This window comes from Nycticebus coucang, chromosome 4, assembly GCF_027406575.1.
Source record: "Nycticebus coucang isolate mNycCou1 chromosome 4, mNycCou1.pri, whole genome shotgun sequence".
In the NCBI taxonomy this organism is placed as follows: domain Eukaryota; kingdom Metazoa; phylum Chordata; class Mammalia; order Primates; family Lorisidae; genus Nycticebus; species Nycticebus coucang.
The window spans coordinates 103,256,952-103,276,523 of NC_069783.1; the positions used below are offsets into that span (position 1 = coordinate 103,256,952).

General features: G+C 43.0%; 1 protein-coding gene and 1 pseudogene across 8 annotated transcripts in view; one reads left to right on the forward strand and one right to left on the reverse strand.

Annotated features, from left to right (window-relative positions):
* LIMS1 (LIM zinc finger domain containing 1) overlaps positions 1-19,572 on the forward strand; it is a 154,308-nt gene that overhangs the window by 124,803 nt on the left and 9,933 nt on the right. For all 8 annotated transcript variants that reach the window (XM_053586782.1, XM_053586783.1, XM_053586784.1 and 5 more), the window contains exons 2-5: positions 3,120-3,279; positions 15,452-15,518; positions 17,500-17,620; positions 18,024-18,173. In XM_053586782.1, coding sequence (XP_053442757.1) covers positions 3,120-3,279; positions 15,452-15,518; positions 17,500-17,620; positions 18,024-18,173 — 498 coding nt within the window. The remainder of the gene's footprint in view (positions 1-3,119; positions 3,280-15,451; positions 15,519-17,499; positions 17,621-18,023; positions 18,174-19,572) is intronic.
* On the reverse strand, positions 12,092-15,322 carry LOC128583403 (amine oxidase [flavin-containing] B-like; annotated as a pseudogene).

Consider the following 19,572-nt stretch of genomic DNA (forward strand, 5'->3'; position numbering starts at 1 on the left):
CTGATACAGATGATGGTGAACCAGGAAATCCCAGAATGTCCTTTCCCAACTTTTTTGGAGTTCCAGTCAGATCATTAAGGTGCCGTGAATCTTTTGAGAGGGCTTAAAATTAATAATGCCTTGTGGTTTCCAACGTAATTTTATATACTTTTCCCTCAAAATAGTACTGAGTATTATGGGGATGATCTAGGGGTCCCTGTGCTTTACTGTCAAGGGATGCCTGTGTGTGGGCTTTGGTCAGGAGAAAGGAAGCAACACAAACCAGATTTCCCCTCAACCCACAATAATTCTGGAATGACTAAGTATAAATTCATTTTAAAGTGAGATGTAGGCCAGCTTTGCCAAGCAGCAAAGCCACCTTCCTTTTTCTTTTATTTTTTTGATGACATTTTAGTTCTATTAAATGAAGTTGAGTTTTGATTAGTGTGGGGTGATGAACATGATATTTCTCATGGAATTATTTATGGCAAGGCTATGAAATAGAGTCGTTGTTCTTTGAAACATTTAGGGGAAGAAGGCAAAGTACACAGTTGGATTCCATTGGGTTGAGTGAAAATTGGGGTGTGATCACTTTTGCTAAGGAAACAGTAAAACATGGAAACAGACAGGGGGAAGGCAATTGATTAATCTGTGAAATGGAAACTGTCCACCCATCTGCCTCATGGGGTGGTTGTGAAGATTCAGGGGAACATTGGTAGTAACATCTGGGAGGTCAGAAGCTGCCCTGGGGGGCAGACACACTGGTAGAGCCTGTTATCTGAGTGGGCAAACTTGTCAAATTGCAAAGGACAGCTTGGCTGGTGATTGCTTTGTGTAGGAGGCCTTCTCTATTTCTAAAACAGGTCTTTATGTGAAATCCTCATCCGCTTAATGTTTGTCAAAGCCATCTTGCTTTTCTTCTTCCACACTCCCCGTGGTTAGAGAGAGCCGGGGTCATGTGTTGAACCCGTATGTGCTTTAGGTACCGTGAGGTCACTGACAAGGGAATACCCAAATCACTGGGCTTAGTGGGAAAACTTAGCTGCCTGGCTTCACCTTCCTGACCTGTAAAATATGATGTGTCCCTGTCGTTTCCTCTCTAGTGTCTGAAATTATCGTTATCTGTTTTGATTGACAATATGGTTTCATCCAGGGTGGGGAGTTATGGATTCTAACCCTGTGCCTTCCACTATCTTTGTGATGTTGGGTTCATCTCTCCACCTCTATGAACATGTTTTGCCATTTGGAAAATGATAATTATAATGTAAAACTCCGTCCTTTTAAGATATATTTTATAGGCTTGATGCCTGTAGCTCAAGTGGCTAGGATGCCAGCCACATACACTGGAGCTGGGGGGTCCCAATCCAGCCCAGGCCCATCAAACAACAATGATGGCTGCAACCAAAAAATAGCCAGGTGTTGTGGCAAGCGCCTGTAGTCCCAGCTACTTGGGAGGCGGAGGCAAGAGAATCACTTAACCCCAGGAGTTGGAGGTTGCTGTGAGCTGTGATGCTATAGCACTCTACCCAGGGCGACAGCTTGAGGCTCTGTCTCAAAAAAAAAAAAAAAAAGATATATTTTATCATATTAATATTCATTGTTTGTCTTACAAATTGGTTAATAGGATGGAAACATCTTGGCTTCTTTTAAGATGTACTTCAGGGTTGAGCCTGTGGTAGGGTGCCGGCCCCATGTACCCAGAGTGGCGGTTTGAACCCGGCCCCAGCCAAACTGCAACAAAAAATAGCTGGGCATTGTGGCGGGTGCCTGTAGTTCCAGCTACTCGGAAGGCTGAGGCAAGAGAATAGCCTAAGCCCAGGAACTGGAGGTTGCTGTGAGCTGTGATGCCACAGCACTCTACCAAGTGTGATAAAGTAGGACTCTGTCTCTAAAAAAAAAAAAAGATGTACTTCAGAAGTTGCTTTCAAAGTGATAACCTGTGTCTAGGTTATAGTTTGGCATCATTGACATGCAGTTTAGATTCTATTCTCTGAAGAGAAAGAAACTGGCTTGAAATGTTCATTTGTGGATTCTTTTTTTTTTTTTTTTTTTAGGGACAGAGTCTCACTATGTTGCCCAGGCTGGAGTGCAGTGGCTATTCACAGGCTCACACCCCTCCAACTTCTACTCTTAAGTGATCCTCTTGGCCTAGGCCACTCGGGTAGCTGGGACAACAGGGGCAGCACCACCTGTCTGACTTGTGGATAGTTTAATTAGGCTACCCAGGGTGGCGCCTATGGCTCAGTGAGTAGGGCGCCGGCCCCATATGCCGAGGGTGGCAGGTTCAAACCCAGCCCCGGCCAAACTGCAACAACAACAAAAAAATAGCCGGGCGTTGTGGCGGGCGCCTGTAGTCCCAGCTGCTTGGGAGGCTGAGGCAAGAGAATCGCGTAAGCCCAAGAGTTAGAGGTTGCTGTGAGCCGTGCGATGCCACGGCACTCTATCCGAGGGTGATATGGTGAGACTGTCTCTACAAAATAAATAAATAAATAAATAAATAAATAAATAATTAGGCTACCCATCAAGCTGCAAGCCCAAGTTCCTGGAGGGCAACTCATGACTTTCATCTCTGTCCCTAGGGCCTACCACATAGTAGGCACTTACTCATAGTATATTCAGCAAGAAGAAGGCCCAAAGCATTAGCCAAACAGGATCAAAGCAGGAGGCCCTTACAGAACCTGAGCTGCGATAGTAAAGAGACTAGAGACTAGAACAGGACCAGCACCTATGACTCAGTCAGTAGGTTGCCAACCCCATATGCCGAGGGTGGCAGGTTCAAACCCAGCCCCGTCCAAACTGCAACCAAAAAATAGCCGGGCATTGTGGTGGGTGCCTGTAGTCCCAGCTACTCGGGAGGCTGAGGCAAGAGAATTGCTTAAGCCCAGGAGTTGGAGGTTGCTGTGGGCTGTGTGACGCCACGGCACTCTACCGAGGGCAATAAAGTGAGACTCTGTCTCTCCCAAAAAAAAAAAATAGAGAGAGACTAGAACAGTTAGAGGTCCTGAGGAACAAGCAAGAGATTGAGCTTTATACATTTTTTGCAATCAGATAGCATTTGTTTATCAGCTCTTTGTGTTGTTGGCTGTTAAATCTAAGGAAAGGTTGACAGTCTGTGACTTGCTGTCCTCTGTGTGTTACAGCAACATGGCCAATGCCCTGGCCAGCGCCACTTGTGAACGCTGCAAAGGAGGCTTTGCGCCCGCGGAGAAGATCGTGAACAGTAACGGAGAGCTGTACCACGAGCAGTGCTTCGTGTGCGCGCAGTGCTTCCAGCAGTTCCCGGACGGACTCTTCTATGAGGCGAGTGAAACTGGGCAGAAGCCACGGGGCACCATTCCCTCCCTCTCCTCCCGCCCTTCTCTTCTGAGCCTCCTCCTTTGTTTTTAATTTCATTATTGGAGATTATATTAAAGTGCCAATTCTGTCCAAGTTATTTGGTAGCTGTTAGCTCAGAGATGGCTTATGTATGGAACATGTGGGCAGCAGCTTAGATGGGATGACCTTACACACACACCCCCTATTTAAACTGTTCGATTCATTTTCCTATTTCAGACCCCACGTTACCCTGTGACTTGGCCTTTCAGACCTAAGGACTTCAGTGCCACACACAAAATCCTTTCAGAATCTCCAGCCACTATTTCTCTGGCTTCTCCCCTCAGGTCCCCACTTGCTTGCCTCTACATGCACCTTGCTGATCCTGCCTCTGTGCCATTCCCTCGTCTCAGGGGACCACTGGACATGCTCTCTAAAGGAGTGTGTGGTGTGTCTCCGACCCATGCCTTCCGGCCATGAGGAGGCTCACCCATGCATTTATTTTCTAAAGAAGATCTTGTTTGGAAATGAGCACTGGGGGAACCATATTGTCTAGATTTAGGTCTTCTATGGGTCCTTGTTCTTTTCCAGATATTTTTCTTGATCTTCCGGTGTGTGGCCACACTTGCTTTGTAGTATATTCATTATTCTCAACCGTTATGAAACCACTTCCTCATAGTAAGCATGAATTTCGGGGGATGGTCTAGGGAAGTTGACCCCAATCTGTAAGTGAAGGCGGGTTTTGCCTGTGTATATGTTAGTGGTAGACCAGTTAGGTCAGGGGTCCTCAAACTTTTTAAACAGGGGGCCAATTCACTGTCCCTCAGACCATTGGAGGGCCGGACTATAGTTTAAACAAAAAAAACTATGAACAAATTCCTATGCACATATCTTATTTTGAGGTAAAAAAACAAAACGGGAACAAATACAATCACACCGCCTCATGTGGCCCGAGGGCCGTAGTTTGAGGATCCCTGAGTTAGGGATTTACTTTTACCACCTCCCTCCTTACATATAGCGTATATATGTGCATCTCTATGAGTAATGTCTGTAAGTGGGATTATTTTATAGCCGGAGGTGGCTGCTCTTTTAAATTTCCCTGTTCTACATGCCCATGCCTGAGGCCATTAGGAAGTCACTTGCCACGTGGGCAGCATTTACCCATAGAAAGATTCCTCCTGGGGCGGCGCCTGTGGCTCAGTGAGTAGGGCGCCGGCCCCATATGCCGAGGGTGGCAGGTTCAGGCCCAGCCCCGGGCAAACTGCAACAAAAAAATAGCCGGGCGTTGTGACGGGCGCCTGTAGTCCCAGCTGCTTGGGAGGCTGAGGCAAGAGAATCGCGTAAGCGATTCGCCCAAGAGTTAGAGGTTGCTGTGAGCCGTGTGACACCACGGCACTCTACCCAAGGGCCGTACAGTGAGACTCTGTCTCTACAAAAAAAAAAAAAAAGAAAGAGTCCTCCTGGGAGTGAGGCTCCCAGGCCAACCTGCAGAGGAGCAATGTGCCTGACCAACTAATATGGAAATAGTGACGGACTCTGGGAGGCAGCTTCCCTGATCTGCCCTCCCCGGGCAGGTTAGGGAGTCTGTTACATTCACTGGCTCCTGCTATGTCCCAGGAACATGAATTCCCTATAACAGAAACCTCAGGGGTGGGAAGAGAACTTTGCTTTCTCTTCTAGTCTTCCTGACTTCTTCCCTGGTCAATGGGAATCTCTCTCTCTCTCTCTCTTTTTTTTTTTTTTGGCAAGGATGATGGCTCTGGGCAGGTGACTGTTGTGATGTGGACAGAGGAAGAGGGTGGGAAAGGAGTACTAGGTGGTATGCACAGCAGCACCAGGCCTGGAGACCCTGCTGAGGTTGCAGTACTGGCTTGGTAAGAAGGAGGAAAAGGAAAGCCCTGGGCTCAGAGGCAGCGGGGTGTCAAGGGGAGTTTGCTGGTGGTCGTGGTGGCTGTTAAATCAGTTTTGGGAAAGAGACCTACGAGCCTGCTTCTGTAGAGTCCTGACAAAAGCTCTTAAATCTCCAACCCTGCCAGCCACACTGAAGGAAATCTTAGACATCTGGCTTTAGATGGAACGTGAGTCTTCATGCTGTATAAATCCCTTTGTCCATACTCACTTTTTCCTCCTGTGGCCAAGGGGGTTGAAATGTCTTTGTTAACACAGCATATTTGCAACATGAAAAAGATGAGAACCTAGTCAGTCTCCTTAATACCTGATACAGCATTCTTTCTTTTATATTTTATTTATTTTTTGAGACAGAATCTCACTTTGTCACACTTGGTAAAATGCCATGGTGTCACAGCTCACAGCAACCTCAAACTCTTGGGCTCAAGTGATTCTCCTGCCTTAGCCTCCCAAGTAGCTGGGACTATAGACGCTCACCACAATGCCCAGCTATTTTTAGAAATGGGATCTCTCTCTTGCTCAAGCTGGTCTAGAACTCCTGAGCTCAGGCAATCCACCCGCCTCAGCCTCCCAGAGTGCTAGAATTACAGGTGTGAGCTACCACGCTTGGCCTTACATATTCTTTTTAAACGTAAGATATTTTTATTGAAATGAGTGATTATGGCAAAGACCTCAGGAGAGTCCAGAGGAGCAATAGAGAAGAGCTTGGAGAGAAAGACAGGCCCTGTTTTCCATGTTCCTTAACTCTCCTCCCTAGAACTCCAGCCTCTCCTCACTTTCTCTCTCCCACATTTCCTTTTGCCTGCCTCAGGGAATGAATACTATTGTTAAACTACCTTCATTAACCAGCCTGCCTGCTTCCGCATTCAGGCCTGTCAGCTACAAGGCCACTGGTGCTGAGTCACAGGGACAGGCTCAGGGACAGCCTCCCTACGGCAGAATAAAGCATGACTCACCCTGTCCTTTTGCCGGTCCTTCACACAGGACTAAGAATAACACCCTCCCTGGGTCTGTCTGATGTTACTTAAAAAGATGTTATGATTACCTAGAAGTAGGCTGTTAATGGGGAGTTGCCCAATTAATCTCTCCTAGGTCCTGAGGAAGATTCTGTTTTAGCTACAGTGTTCACTGTTTAAACCCCTTTTCCAGGCCAGAGATTTGTAAGCCTGCCGGTGGGGAATGAGAACTTTTCCTTTTGTCAAATGTGATAGAGCAGCAACCAGGATTATTATCCGTATGGCGTCTTTACTCAAGGTGGACTTGAATCCCACTAAATCATGTGGTTTAAAAAGCGAACCTAAAGTCTGCCATTAAGATGGTCATCCAATCATTGCACTGAAAAACGTAAAGTCGGATTTATTGACTTCTGTGCTCTGCTGCATCTATCATTGTTGGGAATAGTAGTTTGCCCAAGGTGTTTCTTATTCCTGGACATCGTTGAGGGTATTTTCAGCCTAATTCCATCTGTTTCATTTCCTTTATCTTCTCTGAGTCCATACAGCACTTTGTTTATATCTCTAGTATGGAGAGCATTGACCACACTTTATTAGAGCTATTTATTTATATGCTTGTCTTCCCATCTAACTTTGAGTAACTGTGGTGCAAAAACTGTCTAAATTAATTTGGTATCTCTAGCACTCACTAGGTATTTGATATATAGTAGGTAATAAATAGAATAGTATGTATACAGTGCTTGGGTGGAATAGAACACAAGATAAAATGTTGTGTGCTTACTAGGAACTAAGTCAGACATTTTCTAACTTAACCACTTGCAGGCTATACTTGAAAGTCTTGGTACTCTTAGCTGGGGGTTGTAGTGGGCACCTGTAGTCCCAGCTACTCTGGAGGCTGAGGCAGTTGGAGGTTGCTGTGAGCTGTGTGACGCCACGGCACTCTACCGAGGGTGATAGAGTGAGACTCTGTCGCTATATACATATGAAAGTCTTGGTACTCTTTACCTACTTCCTATTGTTCGTCACATGCGTATTGTGTGAGTTTTATCATACCTGTATGCAGGCGAGGTGAATAGAAGAAATGCATTCTTAAGTAGAAAAAAGAGATTGCAGTTGTGGGTAGAACCCCAGCTAGAACTCCTGAGCTGTGATGTGTTTTGAGTATGAAATGTGGACGACATAATACAGGGTGGACCTAAAGTTTGTGTGCAACTTAAAATAGTTTAACACAGTAAATTGCACGTGTCCATTGTGTATGTCCACCCTGTATGTTGGGTCAGGCCAGTGTGGTGGCTTTGTTGAATCAACTTTTATTTTGGAATATTTAAAACCTGTGGAAAAGCTGAAAGGACAGTACAATGAACATCGAATAACCTAACCATCTCATACATACACACCACACCCATTTTTTTGCCAAATGATTTGAAGTTAAGTTGCAGACATGTGACCCTAAATGAAGTTACTTTTAATTTTCTACAACTTTGATATTTACCTTTGAATGCGATATTGTAAGGACGATTCATAGTTTGACTCTTAAACACCAGCAGCACTGTACAAACAACTTGGTACGTGTTCAGAACTGTGGTACATGTAGGATCAGTGTCGCACAGCTGTGCTTGTGTCATTGTGTGGTGTGGTCGTGTTTTGCTGAGTAGTGTTAATTGTTGTGTGTTTTGTGTGCTGTCATAAAAATGTCAGCACTTGAATTAGAGCAATGCACGAACATTACATTTCTTGTTAAATTTGGCAAGAGAAGATGTGAAATCAGGAACGTGTTAGACCAAATTTATGGGGGTGATGCCATGAAGAAAATGGCAGCGTACCAATGGATTTAAATGTTTTTCAGAAGGGAAAGAAAGCGTCACTGATGAAGAGAGGTCAGGGCAGCCAAAAATGAGCAGAACTGATGAAAACATTACAAAAATCTATCAAACTGTGCATCAAAACCATTACCTGACTGTGAAAAGCATAATAGACCAAGTAAACATAAATAGAGAAACAGGAAAATCTTCACTGGTAATCTTGGCCAACAGCTCATGGCTCTTGCATCACAGCAATGCACCAGCTTATGTGGCACTGTGAGTTAAGTTTTTAGCCAGTAAACATGTAACTATATTGGAACACCCTCCCTACTCACCTGATCTGGCCCCCAATGACCTTTTCTTCACTCAAAGATAAAGGAAATATTGAAAGGAAGACATTTTGATATCATTCAGGACATCAAGGGTAGTATACACACAACAACGGTTATTGATGGCCATTCCAGAAAAAGAGTGCCAAAACTGCTTTGAAGGGTGGACTGAGCACTGGCATTAGTGCATAGCTTCCCAAGAGGAGTCCTTTGAAGGTGACTGTAGCGATATTCGGCAGTGAGGTATGTAGCACTTTTACTAGGATGAGTTCGTGACCTTAGTTGTCAAGCCTCTTAGGCTGTGAACCTCACTATGGCAAGTTCATTCGAAGTGGGCATGTTGTTTAGCCAGCAGTCTGTAAGCTTTTGGCACTAGGGGCTGGTTTCATGAAATACAGTTTTTCCCTGGACTTGGAGATGGGACAGGAGGTGGCATTCAGGTGGTGATGCTGTGTGCCCAGCTCCTAACAGGTCATAGGCTAGGGGTTGGGGATGGCAGGATTAGCCAATACTCTGCACAAAACAAAAACCTTTTTATACTCCTGTCTCTAAGAATTTGATTTCAGTCAGTTAATTCTTAACATGATAAATTTAATTAGAAAGTATATTTAGAATGAATTCACTTTAAAAAGACCCTAAAGAAAACTTACTTTTTCTTGTTTAACACACTGACTGCCACACTAGAAAAAAACAGTTTTTCTTTGAGGGCCACAGTGTTTTATGGGTCAAGATAGGTCAAGAGATGTGTGAGTTATATATGCTTCACCAGGCCCTGGGCTCAGAACTAGCATAAGTTATACACAGGTCACATGGCAGTTAATGTGGTAAAGTAGCACAAGGGAAGAGGAGTACACAGTGGTTAGCGTATCACTGTTGGCAATGAAAATACCATCATCCTCACGGAGCAGAAAGCTACATGCCTCTGCTAACTCCAGAGGCTGTGATCTCTTACACCATTTCTCCTTGAAATGGAAATGGTTTCTTAGAGATAATATTTTATAATTCTGACAGATGATGCTGTCTTTTTTTTTTTTTTTTATTTTTGTTCAGTTTTTGGCCGGGGCTGGGTTTGAACCCACCACCTCCGGCATATGGGGCTGGCGCCCTACCCCTTTGAGCCCCAGGTTCCACCCGATGCCGTCTTTTATATAGCCATCATTACTGCTTTAGTCAGTCAATAAATGTTTTTAGAAAACCCACAATTAATGGCATGCTGTACAGACCACCACTGTGTGTTGGTTCTAGGAGTGTGTACAGTTTTCAGTGATTCGGGTCGAATTTGATAATAGCTTTCATGGTGCTTTTCATCATTTTCAGACCAGGCAAGTTAGAGAGATTGTATAAATGTCTGAGTTATTATATGTAAGTACTGATCTTTTTGGGGGGGGAGACATGGTCTCGCACTGTGGCCCAGGCTAGATAGAGTGCAGTAGCATGATCATTGAACACTGCAGCCCCAAACTCCTGGCCTCAAGTGTTTCTCTTGTTGTGGCCAACCAAAGTGCTAGGATTATATGCATGAGCCCCTGCACCTCACCATGATTACTGATCTTTAAATTCAGTATCTTAGTTATGTTCAAAGGGAACGTGACTGTTCCCATCTGTTCCAATCACCGCTGGTTTTCCTAAGTTATCAGTATCTCAGTTCATCCTCCAATGCACATGAAGAAAAATTCATAAAATGACCAGGTCAGTGGTGACTTGAGAAAGCCAATTAGATGCTATTTCTAGAGGAAAGATTCATTCGGCCCTGAGGCCCTAACACCAACTCTAGTGGTTCCTGAATCTAATTTGGTATACAGGATTAACACTAGTAAAAGGAGTATCTTAATTTTTTTTTTTTTTTTTAATAAGAAAATGCCTTGGAGGATGGGCACGGTGGCTGAAGCCTATAATCCTAGTACTCTGGGAGGCCGAGGCAGGTGGATTACTTAAGCTCATGATTTTGAGACGAGCCTGAACAAAAGCAAGATCCCTGTCTCTACTAAAAATAGAAGAACTGAGGCAAGAGGATCACTTTAGCCTGAGTTGAAGGTTTCTGTGAGCTATGATGCCAGGGCACTCTACCCAGGGCAACAGCTTGAGACTCTGTCTCAAAAAAAAAAAAAAAAAAATAGAAAGAAAGAAAGAAAAAATGCTTTGGGACTTCACATGGAACCACCAGTTACAGAGTGATTTATATATACAGGGTGGCCATAAAGTTCCTGTGCAATCTAAAATAGTTGTCTATTTTAAATCATACATATTTTTAGTTGCACATGAACTTTATGGCCACCCTGTAGAAATATTCCAAACTGGGATAAACTGAGCCAAGGGCTAGAGACAGTAGGGCACAGGCTCACAGCTATTATTCCAGTTAATCTGGACCAACCTGTGCAACATAGTGAGACTCTGTTCCTTAAAAATGAGATTTCAATCATCAAGATCATTGCAGCCTTGAATATCTAGGCTCAAATGATTCTCCCACTACAGCCTCTAGAGCAGCTGGGACTACAAGCACATGCCACTACACTGGTTAATTTTTTTTTTCTTTTTTTTTTTTTAGTAGGGACAGGGTCTCACCATGTTGCCCAGGCTGGTCTCAAAATCTTGGCCTCAAATGTCCTCCCACCTCAAGTTTCCAAAATGCTGGGATTATAGGCATGACCTACTGCACCCAGCCCCTCTTATATATTTTAAAACATTTGTAGATTATTTATAATACCTAATACAATGTAAATGATACGTAAATGGTTGTTCACTGTGTCTTTAAACTTTTTATTACTTTTTATTTTTATCGTATTGTTATTTTTTATTGTTTGGGTTTTTTCTAAATATTTTCAATCCACAGTTGATCGAATCCAAGGATGCACAACTTGTGGAGGACTGACTGTACTTGATTTTTTTTTGTTGTTGTTTCATGTTTATTTTGTTACATTTTGTTTTGTTTTCTGAGACAGAGTTCAGAAACTCTGTTGTCAAAAACTGTCAAAAACTCTGTTGCCCAGGCTAGAGTGCAGTGGCATGAGCCTAGCTCACAGCAACCTCAAACTCCTGTATTCAAGACATACTCCTGCCTCAGCCTCCCAAGTAACTGGGGCTACAGGCACCTGCCACAGCATTTGGCGGGGTATCACTATTGCTCAAGTTGGTATTGGACTCCTGAGCCTTGACCTCCCAGAGTGCTAGGATTAAGGTGTAAGCCACTATATCTGGCCTGGTTTTGTTTGTTTGTTTTGTTTTGAGACAGGGTCTGTCTCTGTTGCTCAGGCTAGAGTGCAGTGGCATCATCATAGCTCACTGCAACCTCAAGCAGTCCTCCTGCCTTGGTGTGTTTTATTTTTAATTAGTACATAATATATACATATCATGCGGTACGGGGTGAGGTTTTGATACATGTATACATTGTATAAAAGTCAAATCAGGGAATTAAGCATATCTATCACTTCATTTATTTTATCATTTCTTTGTGATGGCATTCAAAATTCTCTCTTCTAGCTATTTTGTTTTGCAAGGTTTTTTTTGTTTGTTTGTTTTGGCTGGAGCTGGTGAGGTGTAATGTGCAGCAGCACACAAGCCTGTTTAACTGTTCTAAAGGTTCTGAGGACAATAACCTTAGAAATCCATGAAACACAGTGCTAAGCCAGGTAAGGGACCCTAACCTGGGGCCACAGTGGAGAAAGAGATAAAGCAGTCAGAGCCGGACTTCTCTTCATGCTCCCCACCTCACTCCATTCGTTGCGTTTTTAGGGGACTTTATTACAACCCCTTCCCCAAACCCACACCCCAAATACAGTAAGAAGAGGGTGTGGTTAAGACACTTTCTCTTTAGGCTCACACAAGCAGCCCCTTTTTGTGCACCAGGAAACCCAGAGCCACTGCCGCAAAGATGCTGGTCAGTCCAATCAACGTCAGCAGGCCTGGCACAGAGGGCAGATGTCTCTCCAAGAAGGTTGTAGTGATGGGTCACACAGGGACACCGATTCTGGTTCTGGCTGCTGGATTTCATCCTCTGGAATCTTCCCCACAGAGTGCAGGATCTCTCGGGCTGCTCTCTCCTCACCCTCCACAGCCTCCTCCATGCAGCCACTCCAGTGCAAAATAAATCCTGCCCCCTGGTTGGCGTAGTACCCTCCATATTGTGTCATGATCCCAGGGGGAAAATAGGTGGTGTAGCAGCCCCAGAATGCTACTCCTCACAAGTTCTTCTCTTCATAATGTGATGGCTTCAGAGCTTCTTGGGATCCTAGAACTTGTGCATAGAGCTCACAAAATTTCTTCATCCTTTCTTCTTTGGTAAGACGTGCCAGCTTTCTGGCTTTGTGGGCAAGGATAAATCCCATTATTGCAGCATAGCTGCCATCAGGGTTGGTATCATCCAATGTGTAGGAAATTGGAGCTTCCTCCCCTTCAATAATCATGGTTCCACAGTGATCCTTTTTCCTCCTGAAAGGCTCATTGTAGTAAACCATACACTTGATAATAGAACCCAGAGGCACACGAGTGATCAGCTGGTTCCTCATCATTGGCAGAGGGGGATTGAAGTGAATCATCATTCCCAGAGTAGGAGGAACAGCGCGAATCATATTTAGCCTCATACGTCTCATGGTTTAAGGTCTTCGCAAGGACATTTTCTCCTGTCTGGTCAGTGTAGGTCACAGGCCTCTCCAGCTTCACTCTGTCCCCAGGAAGGTCCATTATCCGCTCCCTCACTTGACCAGATCCACCCACAAATTTCCTCTCCTCTCTGGTCACCACCTTCCCTGCTCTAGTTTGCTTCTGCAGTCTGTTGCTGCATGGATGGACCAGGTGACCTGCTTGCTGAAGCTTTGCCTCCGCTCCTCATCTCGCCACATTTTCTTTATTCATCCATTGATGAACACTTAAATTGATCTCGTATCGTGGCTACTGTGTACTAGTGCTGCAGTGAACATGGGAGTGCAAATATCTCTTCAATATACTGATTTCATTTTCTTTGGATAAATACCCAGAATATGATTTCTAGATCATATGGCAGTTTTGTTAATTACTGCTAAAAGCTAAACATCAGATTTCTGTGCATACGTCTGAAGACATTGACCAAGAACATATCTTACTTCATAAATAACTTCTATTTTTGACTATACATAACAATGTATTATGACAGGAGTATTGAGTCATTATTGCTTATGTTAATGAACTCTTAAAAATGGATAAATTAAGTCAGGTGACTGGGAGGCTAAGGCAGGAAGATCTTTTGAGCCCAGGTGTTTGAGATCGGTGGGCAACACAGCAAGATCCTATCTTCAACAACGGGGTGGGGGGAAAGGAATACATTAACTGTATTAGAGCGCACTCATTTGAATTTAAAAAATGAAATTAAGATTTTTCTAGCAAAAAATAAATCTGTTTTCGTGGATTTGACAGTAAAAACTAACTTTGCCAGTTAAATTGTGGTAGATAGGTTTGTTAAAACAGCCATAATTGAGGAAATTGGGTTGACACTGATATATCATGAAAAATGAGGTTTGATAATCAAATATTATATGATTTTTGGCATATAACTGGAAAGGAGCTCAAACAGTCAATGGGAGACATTGCTATAACAATTCCCACAACTTCCGTGAAAAAGGTTTCTTAGCGCTTACATACTACTTTTTGCAATTTTTGCCAGGGGCTGGGTTTGAACCCGCCACCTCTGGTATATGCGGTCAGCGCCCTACTCGTTTGAGCCACAGGTGCTGCCTGAGCACTTACATATTTTTGAAAAAAGCATCCCCCAAAATAGAAAATAGACCTAGAATTAATGTTGAACTTTGACTCATCGAGTAATAAGTTATATTTATCCCTGGGCACATGAAATAATTGTGTGTGTGGGGGGAAGGGTAGCCCTACTCATCTCATTAAGATATGCTTTTCAAGTAAAGAAATAGTTAAAAAATTAAAAAAGTTTAATATTTGTAACATATTTATGTTTTGATCATTTGTATGCTAATCATTATAATGATAACACAGAATAAAATTAATATTAACCTTTAGAGCCTATGGATTCAGAAAATAAAACAGATTTTAAAATTTTATGTTACGTGTATATACAATTTAATTACAGAAAAGTATGATAGGATGATCAGTTAAGTTAGAAATATACTAGGATAAAATCAGAAGAAACTAAATGAAAACAGTTCAAGAAAAGAAATGAAGGGCGGCGCCTGTGGCTCAGTGAGTAGGGCGCCGGCCCCATATGCCGAGGGTGGCGGGTTCAAACCCAGCCCCGGCCAAACTGCAACAAAAAAATAGCCGGGTGTTGTGGCGGGCGTCTGTAGTCCCAGCTGCTCAGGAGGCTGAGGCAGGAGAATCGCGTAAGCCCAAGAGTTAGAGGTTGCTGTGAGCCGTGTGACTACACGGCACTCTACCCGAGGGCGGTACAGTGAGACTCTGTCTCTACAAAAAAAAAAAGAAAAAAGAAAAGAAATGAAGATATAAAATTTTCAGCTGTTAAAGAGGATATTTTAAAATGAATTTTGGTCATTATTTTATTTTACTTTACTTTACACAGAGCCTCAAACTGTCTAAATGGGTGGAGTGCTGTGGCATCACATCTCACAGCAACCTCCAACTCCTGGGCTTAAGCGATTCTCTTGCCTCAGCCTCCCAGGTAGCTGGGACTACTGGCGCTTGCCACAATGCCAAGTTATTTTTTGGTTGCAGTTGTCATTTTTGTTTGGCAGGCCTGGGCTGGATTCGAACCTGCTAGCCCTGGTGTATGCTTTAGCCTTGAGCTACAGGCACCGAGCCTAATTTTGGTCATTTTAAAATTAAAATGTGCTAAAATATGTAGGCTTTGTAAATTTTCAGCCTACAATGAAAAATTTTAGATTTCAGCCTAAAAATATGAGAGGGGGCTTGTACGAGAAAATATTTTCTCGTTAGAGGAGCGGTTCATAGCTCTCATCAGCTTCTTAAAGGTAGAGTAGGTGAACCAGAAAGAGCTAAACACCCTCAGAGGCAGGGTCACCAGGCTCTGAGGCATTACATTCATCCTAGCCTGAACTTGTTCAGGATACCTTTCCTGTACCAACATGTAGGTAGGTGTATGGAAGGTACAAAAGGATGTCTGCTTTTAAAAATCTCAGGAGAATTATAAATTTTTAGGATAAGATCTTCCTCCTGTGATTGTTTCATAGTAAATTAACAGTGCTTTCTCTTTCAGTTTGAAGGAAGAAAATACTGTGAACATGACTTTCAGATGCTCTTTGCTCCTTGTTGTCATCAGTGTGGTAAGTTTTACTGCTGATTGTAAAATGAAAAGTAAGTTTCAAAATCACTTCAGTCACTAAATACCAGCACTCTGGGAGGCTGGGATGGGAAGATCCCCTGAGCTTAGGAGTTTGAGGTTGCTGTGAGCTAGACTGATGCCACTGTACTCTAACCGGGGCAACAAAGTGAGACTCTGTCTCAAAAAAATAAAAACAAAGCAAAAAAACCTTGCACATTTGTTATAAAAAGTGAAAATATATATACTAAACAAATAAAGATATTAGTTATAAAAATTGTCTTCGGTACTCAATTATTGGTAGATACTTTATCAGTTCTTTTCTTTATTATTAATACACATACGTAACAAACTAGAAGAATATCAAAACCTGGGCTGGGCGCCTGTAGCTCAGCAGGTATGGTGCCAGCCACATACACCAGAGCTCATGGGTTCGAATCGGCGCAGGGCTGCCAAACAACAACGACAACTACAGCCAAAAAATAGCCGGGTGTTGTGGTAGGCCTCTGTAGTCCCAGCTACTTGGGAAGCGGAGACAAGAGAATCGCTTAAGCCCAAGAGTTTGAGGTTGCTGTGAGCTGTGATGCTACAGCACTCTACAGAAGGCAACATAGTGAGACTCTGTCTCAAAAAAAAAAAAAAAAATAGGAGCGGCGGTGCCTGTGGCTCAAGGAGTAGGGCACCGGTCCCATATGCCAGAGATGGCAGGTTCAAACCTAGCCCCGCCCAAAAACCAAAAAAAAAAAAAAAAAGGATATCAAAACCTGAAGATAGTTGGGGTTTTTTTTTTTTTGTTTTTGTTTTTTTTTTTTGAGACATCTAGGGTCCAGGTATGTATATTTAGTTAACTAGGACTCCTATTTGTGGGTCTTTTGAAGTGTTCTTTTCTTGTGGTAGTATGTCCTTTATCTAGTCAGGGGTGTCCAGCATGTGTCGCAGACCACATGCAAAAAGCTTATGTGTGATGTCCAGAAAAAAGTATGCAGGCACGTTTTCTTTTGCTCATCAGGTGTCCTTAGTGTTCATGTGTTTAATGTGTGGTCCAGGTAGCTCATTCTTCTAATTTGCAACAGAGAAAAACAAGGTTGGACACCCCTGAAAGTTTTTGGATTTTCAAGGAAAGAGACCGGGAGGGTGTCAGCAAGGTGCTTAAGATGCTTACAGAAGCTTGGGCTTGCTTGATGGTACAAAAATTCTTGACTTGCTTGCATTTTAGCCACTTCACTAGTTGCTAATAACTCTATTAGGTTTCCAGAGATTGAAGAAATCAAATAGGATATTCTAAAGTTTCAGTGAAAAAAATTAAATATGGGTTATAAGAACATGCTATAGATTTCTATGTTAACACTGACCAGAAATAACCAAAAGGCATTCAATAAAGCCTGTTCAGAAGGGGAAAGCTAGTTCAGAGATGTGATAAAACAGCCCCAAAATACTAAGGCCAGGCACTGTGGCTCACGCCTGTAATCCTAGCATTCTACAAGGTTGAGGCTAGAGGAATATATGAACTCAGGAGTTTGAGACCAGCCTCAGCAAGAGCAAGACCCTGTCTCTACTAAAACAAACAAACAGACAAACAAAACAACTAACTGGGCCTCATGGTGGGTGCCTGCAGTTTCAGCTACTCGGGAGGCTGAGGCCAGAGGATCTCTTAAGCAAGCCCAAGAGTTTGAGGTTGCTGTGAGCTATGACACAACAGCACTCTACACAGAGCACAGAGTGAGACTCTTATCTCAGAAGAAAAAAAAAAGCTCCCAAATACAGCCACTGAATCAAAAACAAGGACTAAGATGAAATAAAAACCATTTTTTGTTTTGAATGTGGTTCTTGCTCTGGTAGACATAGGAATATTAATAAATAAAAAGCCCTCTTTTTTCGAGAAAGATTTGAATAGATATTTTTGTCACTTTTTCTTATTTGCTTTGAGCAAATAAGGTGCCACACTTATTACTTAGTAACATCCTGTGTATGTGACTTCCCCACAGGTGAATTCATCATTGGCCGAGTTATCAAAGCAATGAATAACAGTTGGCATCCTGAGTGCTTCCGCTGTGACCTCTGCCAGGAAGTTCTGGCTGATATTGGGTTTGTCAAGAATGCTGGGAGGTAGGAGTTTTCCATCCTTGTTGGATGTGGGTGGACAACATGACTATTACAAGATGGTATTTTCCCTGTGGGATGCAGAGCAGTGCTCTAGGACCCTTGAATGTAGGGCCCGGGGACCAAGACACTGTAGTGCATTGATTCTGTGATGCCCACTCGGAAAGAGTTTCTGCGCATGACTGCTCCATGCCCAGCTGAGTCACCAATAGGGATGTACACAGATGGACTTTCTTGAAAATCAGTCAAGACGCTGGGGTTGGAACACATTTTTCCTGTAGCTTGATTCTGCTTTAAAACACAGGAGTGATTTTTAAAGAAATAGTTTCTTTAAATACGGCAAGTATATTTCTTTTTAATTATTAGGAAAACACTAGGTTTTTAAATTTAAGTTTGGCTCTTTTTTTAGACACCTGTGTCGCCCTTGTCATAATCGTGAGAAAGCCAGAGGCCTTGGGAAGTACATTTGCCAGAAGTGCCATGCCATCATTGATGAGCAACCTCTGATATTCAAGAACGACCCTTACCATCCAGACCATTTCAACTGTGCCAACTGCGGGTATTACGACTTTTTCTTTTTATGACATAGTGAAATTAAAAGATTACATTTATCTGCATTTGATTCTCCAGCAAACCAAATTGTATTTCTCTATACATTTTAGTCTGAAAAATTTTAAACCTATGAAAGAGTCGAGAGAAATGGTATAATGAATACTTTTCATTTAGGTTTATGTTTTGCCACACTTGTGTATGTGCACATACATATATACCTTTAATTTTTTTTTTCACTGAGCAGTTCAAAAGTAGGTTGTAGACATCATGACTCTGACTATACATCTAAGAAGAAGGACATTTTCCTATAAAACCACAATAATCTGGGCGGCGCCTGTGGTCAAGTGGGTAGGGCGCCAGCCCCATGTGCCGGAGGTGGCAGGTTCAAACCCAGCCCCGGCCAAAAAAAAAAAAAAAACCACAATAATCTTATCATACTTAAGAAAGTTACCAGTAATTTTGTAACACGTATATCTGATATCAGTCCATACACACATTAAAATATTAGTCCCCAGTTATCCCCATGTTTTTCTTTTTTTGAGAGAGTCTCACTATGTCACCATCGGTAGAGTGCTGTTGCATCACAGCTCACGGCAAGTTCAAAGTCTTGGGCTCAAGCGATTCTCTTGCCTCAGCCTCCCAAGTAGCTGGGACCATAGGCGCCCGCCACAACGCCTGGCCATTTTTCTGGTTGCAGTTGTCATTTAGCAGGCACGGGCCGAGCTGGAACCTGCCACCTTCGGTGTATGTGGCTGGCGCCCTACTCACTGAGCTATGGGCACCAAGCCATCCCCATGTTTTTCTAATACAAGATGCAAGAACAAGAAAATAAGTCTTATCTGTGTACATACATAACTTTTACAGTTGTAACAAATAGGATATCAAATTACATTTATTTATATCTAAAAAGTATATATTTAGGGCAGCGCTTGTGGCTCAGTGAGCAGGGCACTGGCCCCATATACCGAGGGTGGCGAGTTCAAGCCCGGCCCCAGCCAACTGCAACAAAAAAAATAGCTGTGTGTTGTGGCGGGCACCTGTAGTCCCAGCTACTTGGGAGGCTGAGGCAGGAGAATCGCCTAGGCCCAGGAGTCGGAGGTTGCTGTGAGCTGTGTGACGCCACGGCACTCTACCAAGGGCGATAAAGTGAAACTCTGTCTCTGCAAAAAAAAAAAAAGTATATATTTAATTGTTTATCTTCAGAAAGTTATAAATTGTTAAGCTGTGAATTTTCTGAATTTGCTACGTAGTATAAAAATTGGTATAAAAAGATTCTTTACTATAGTCAATATGAGCTAAATTATAGCAGGGTGGAGGAGAAACAGATTAAAGATTAAGAAAACAGTTTTATGGTGTAAGTTCAGCCACCTCCCCTTTTGTGATTGAGTTACTGGCTTGTGCCTTAC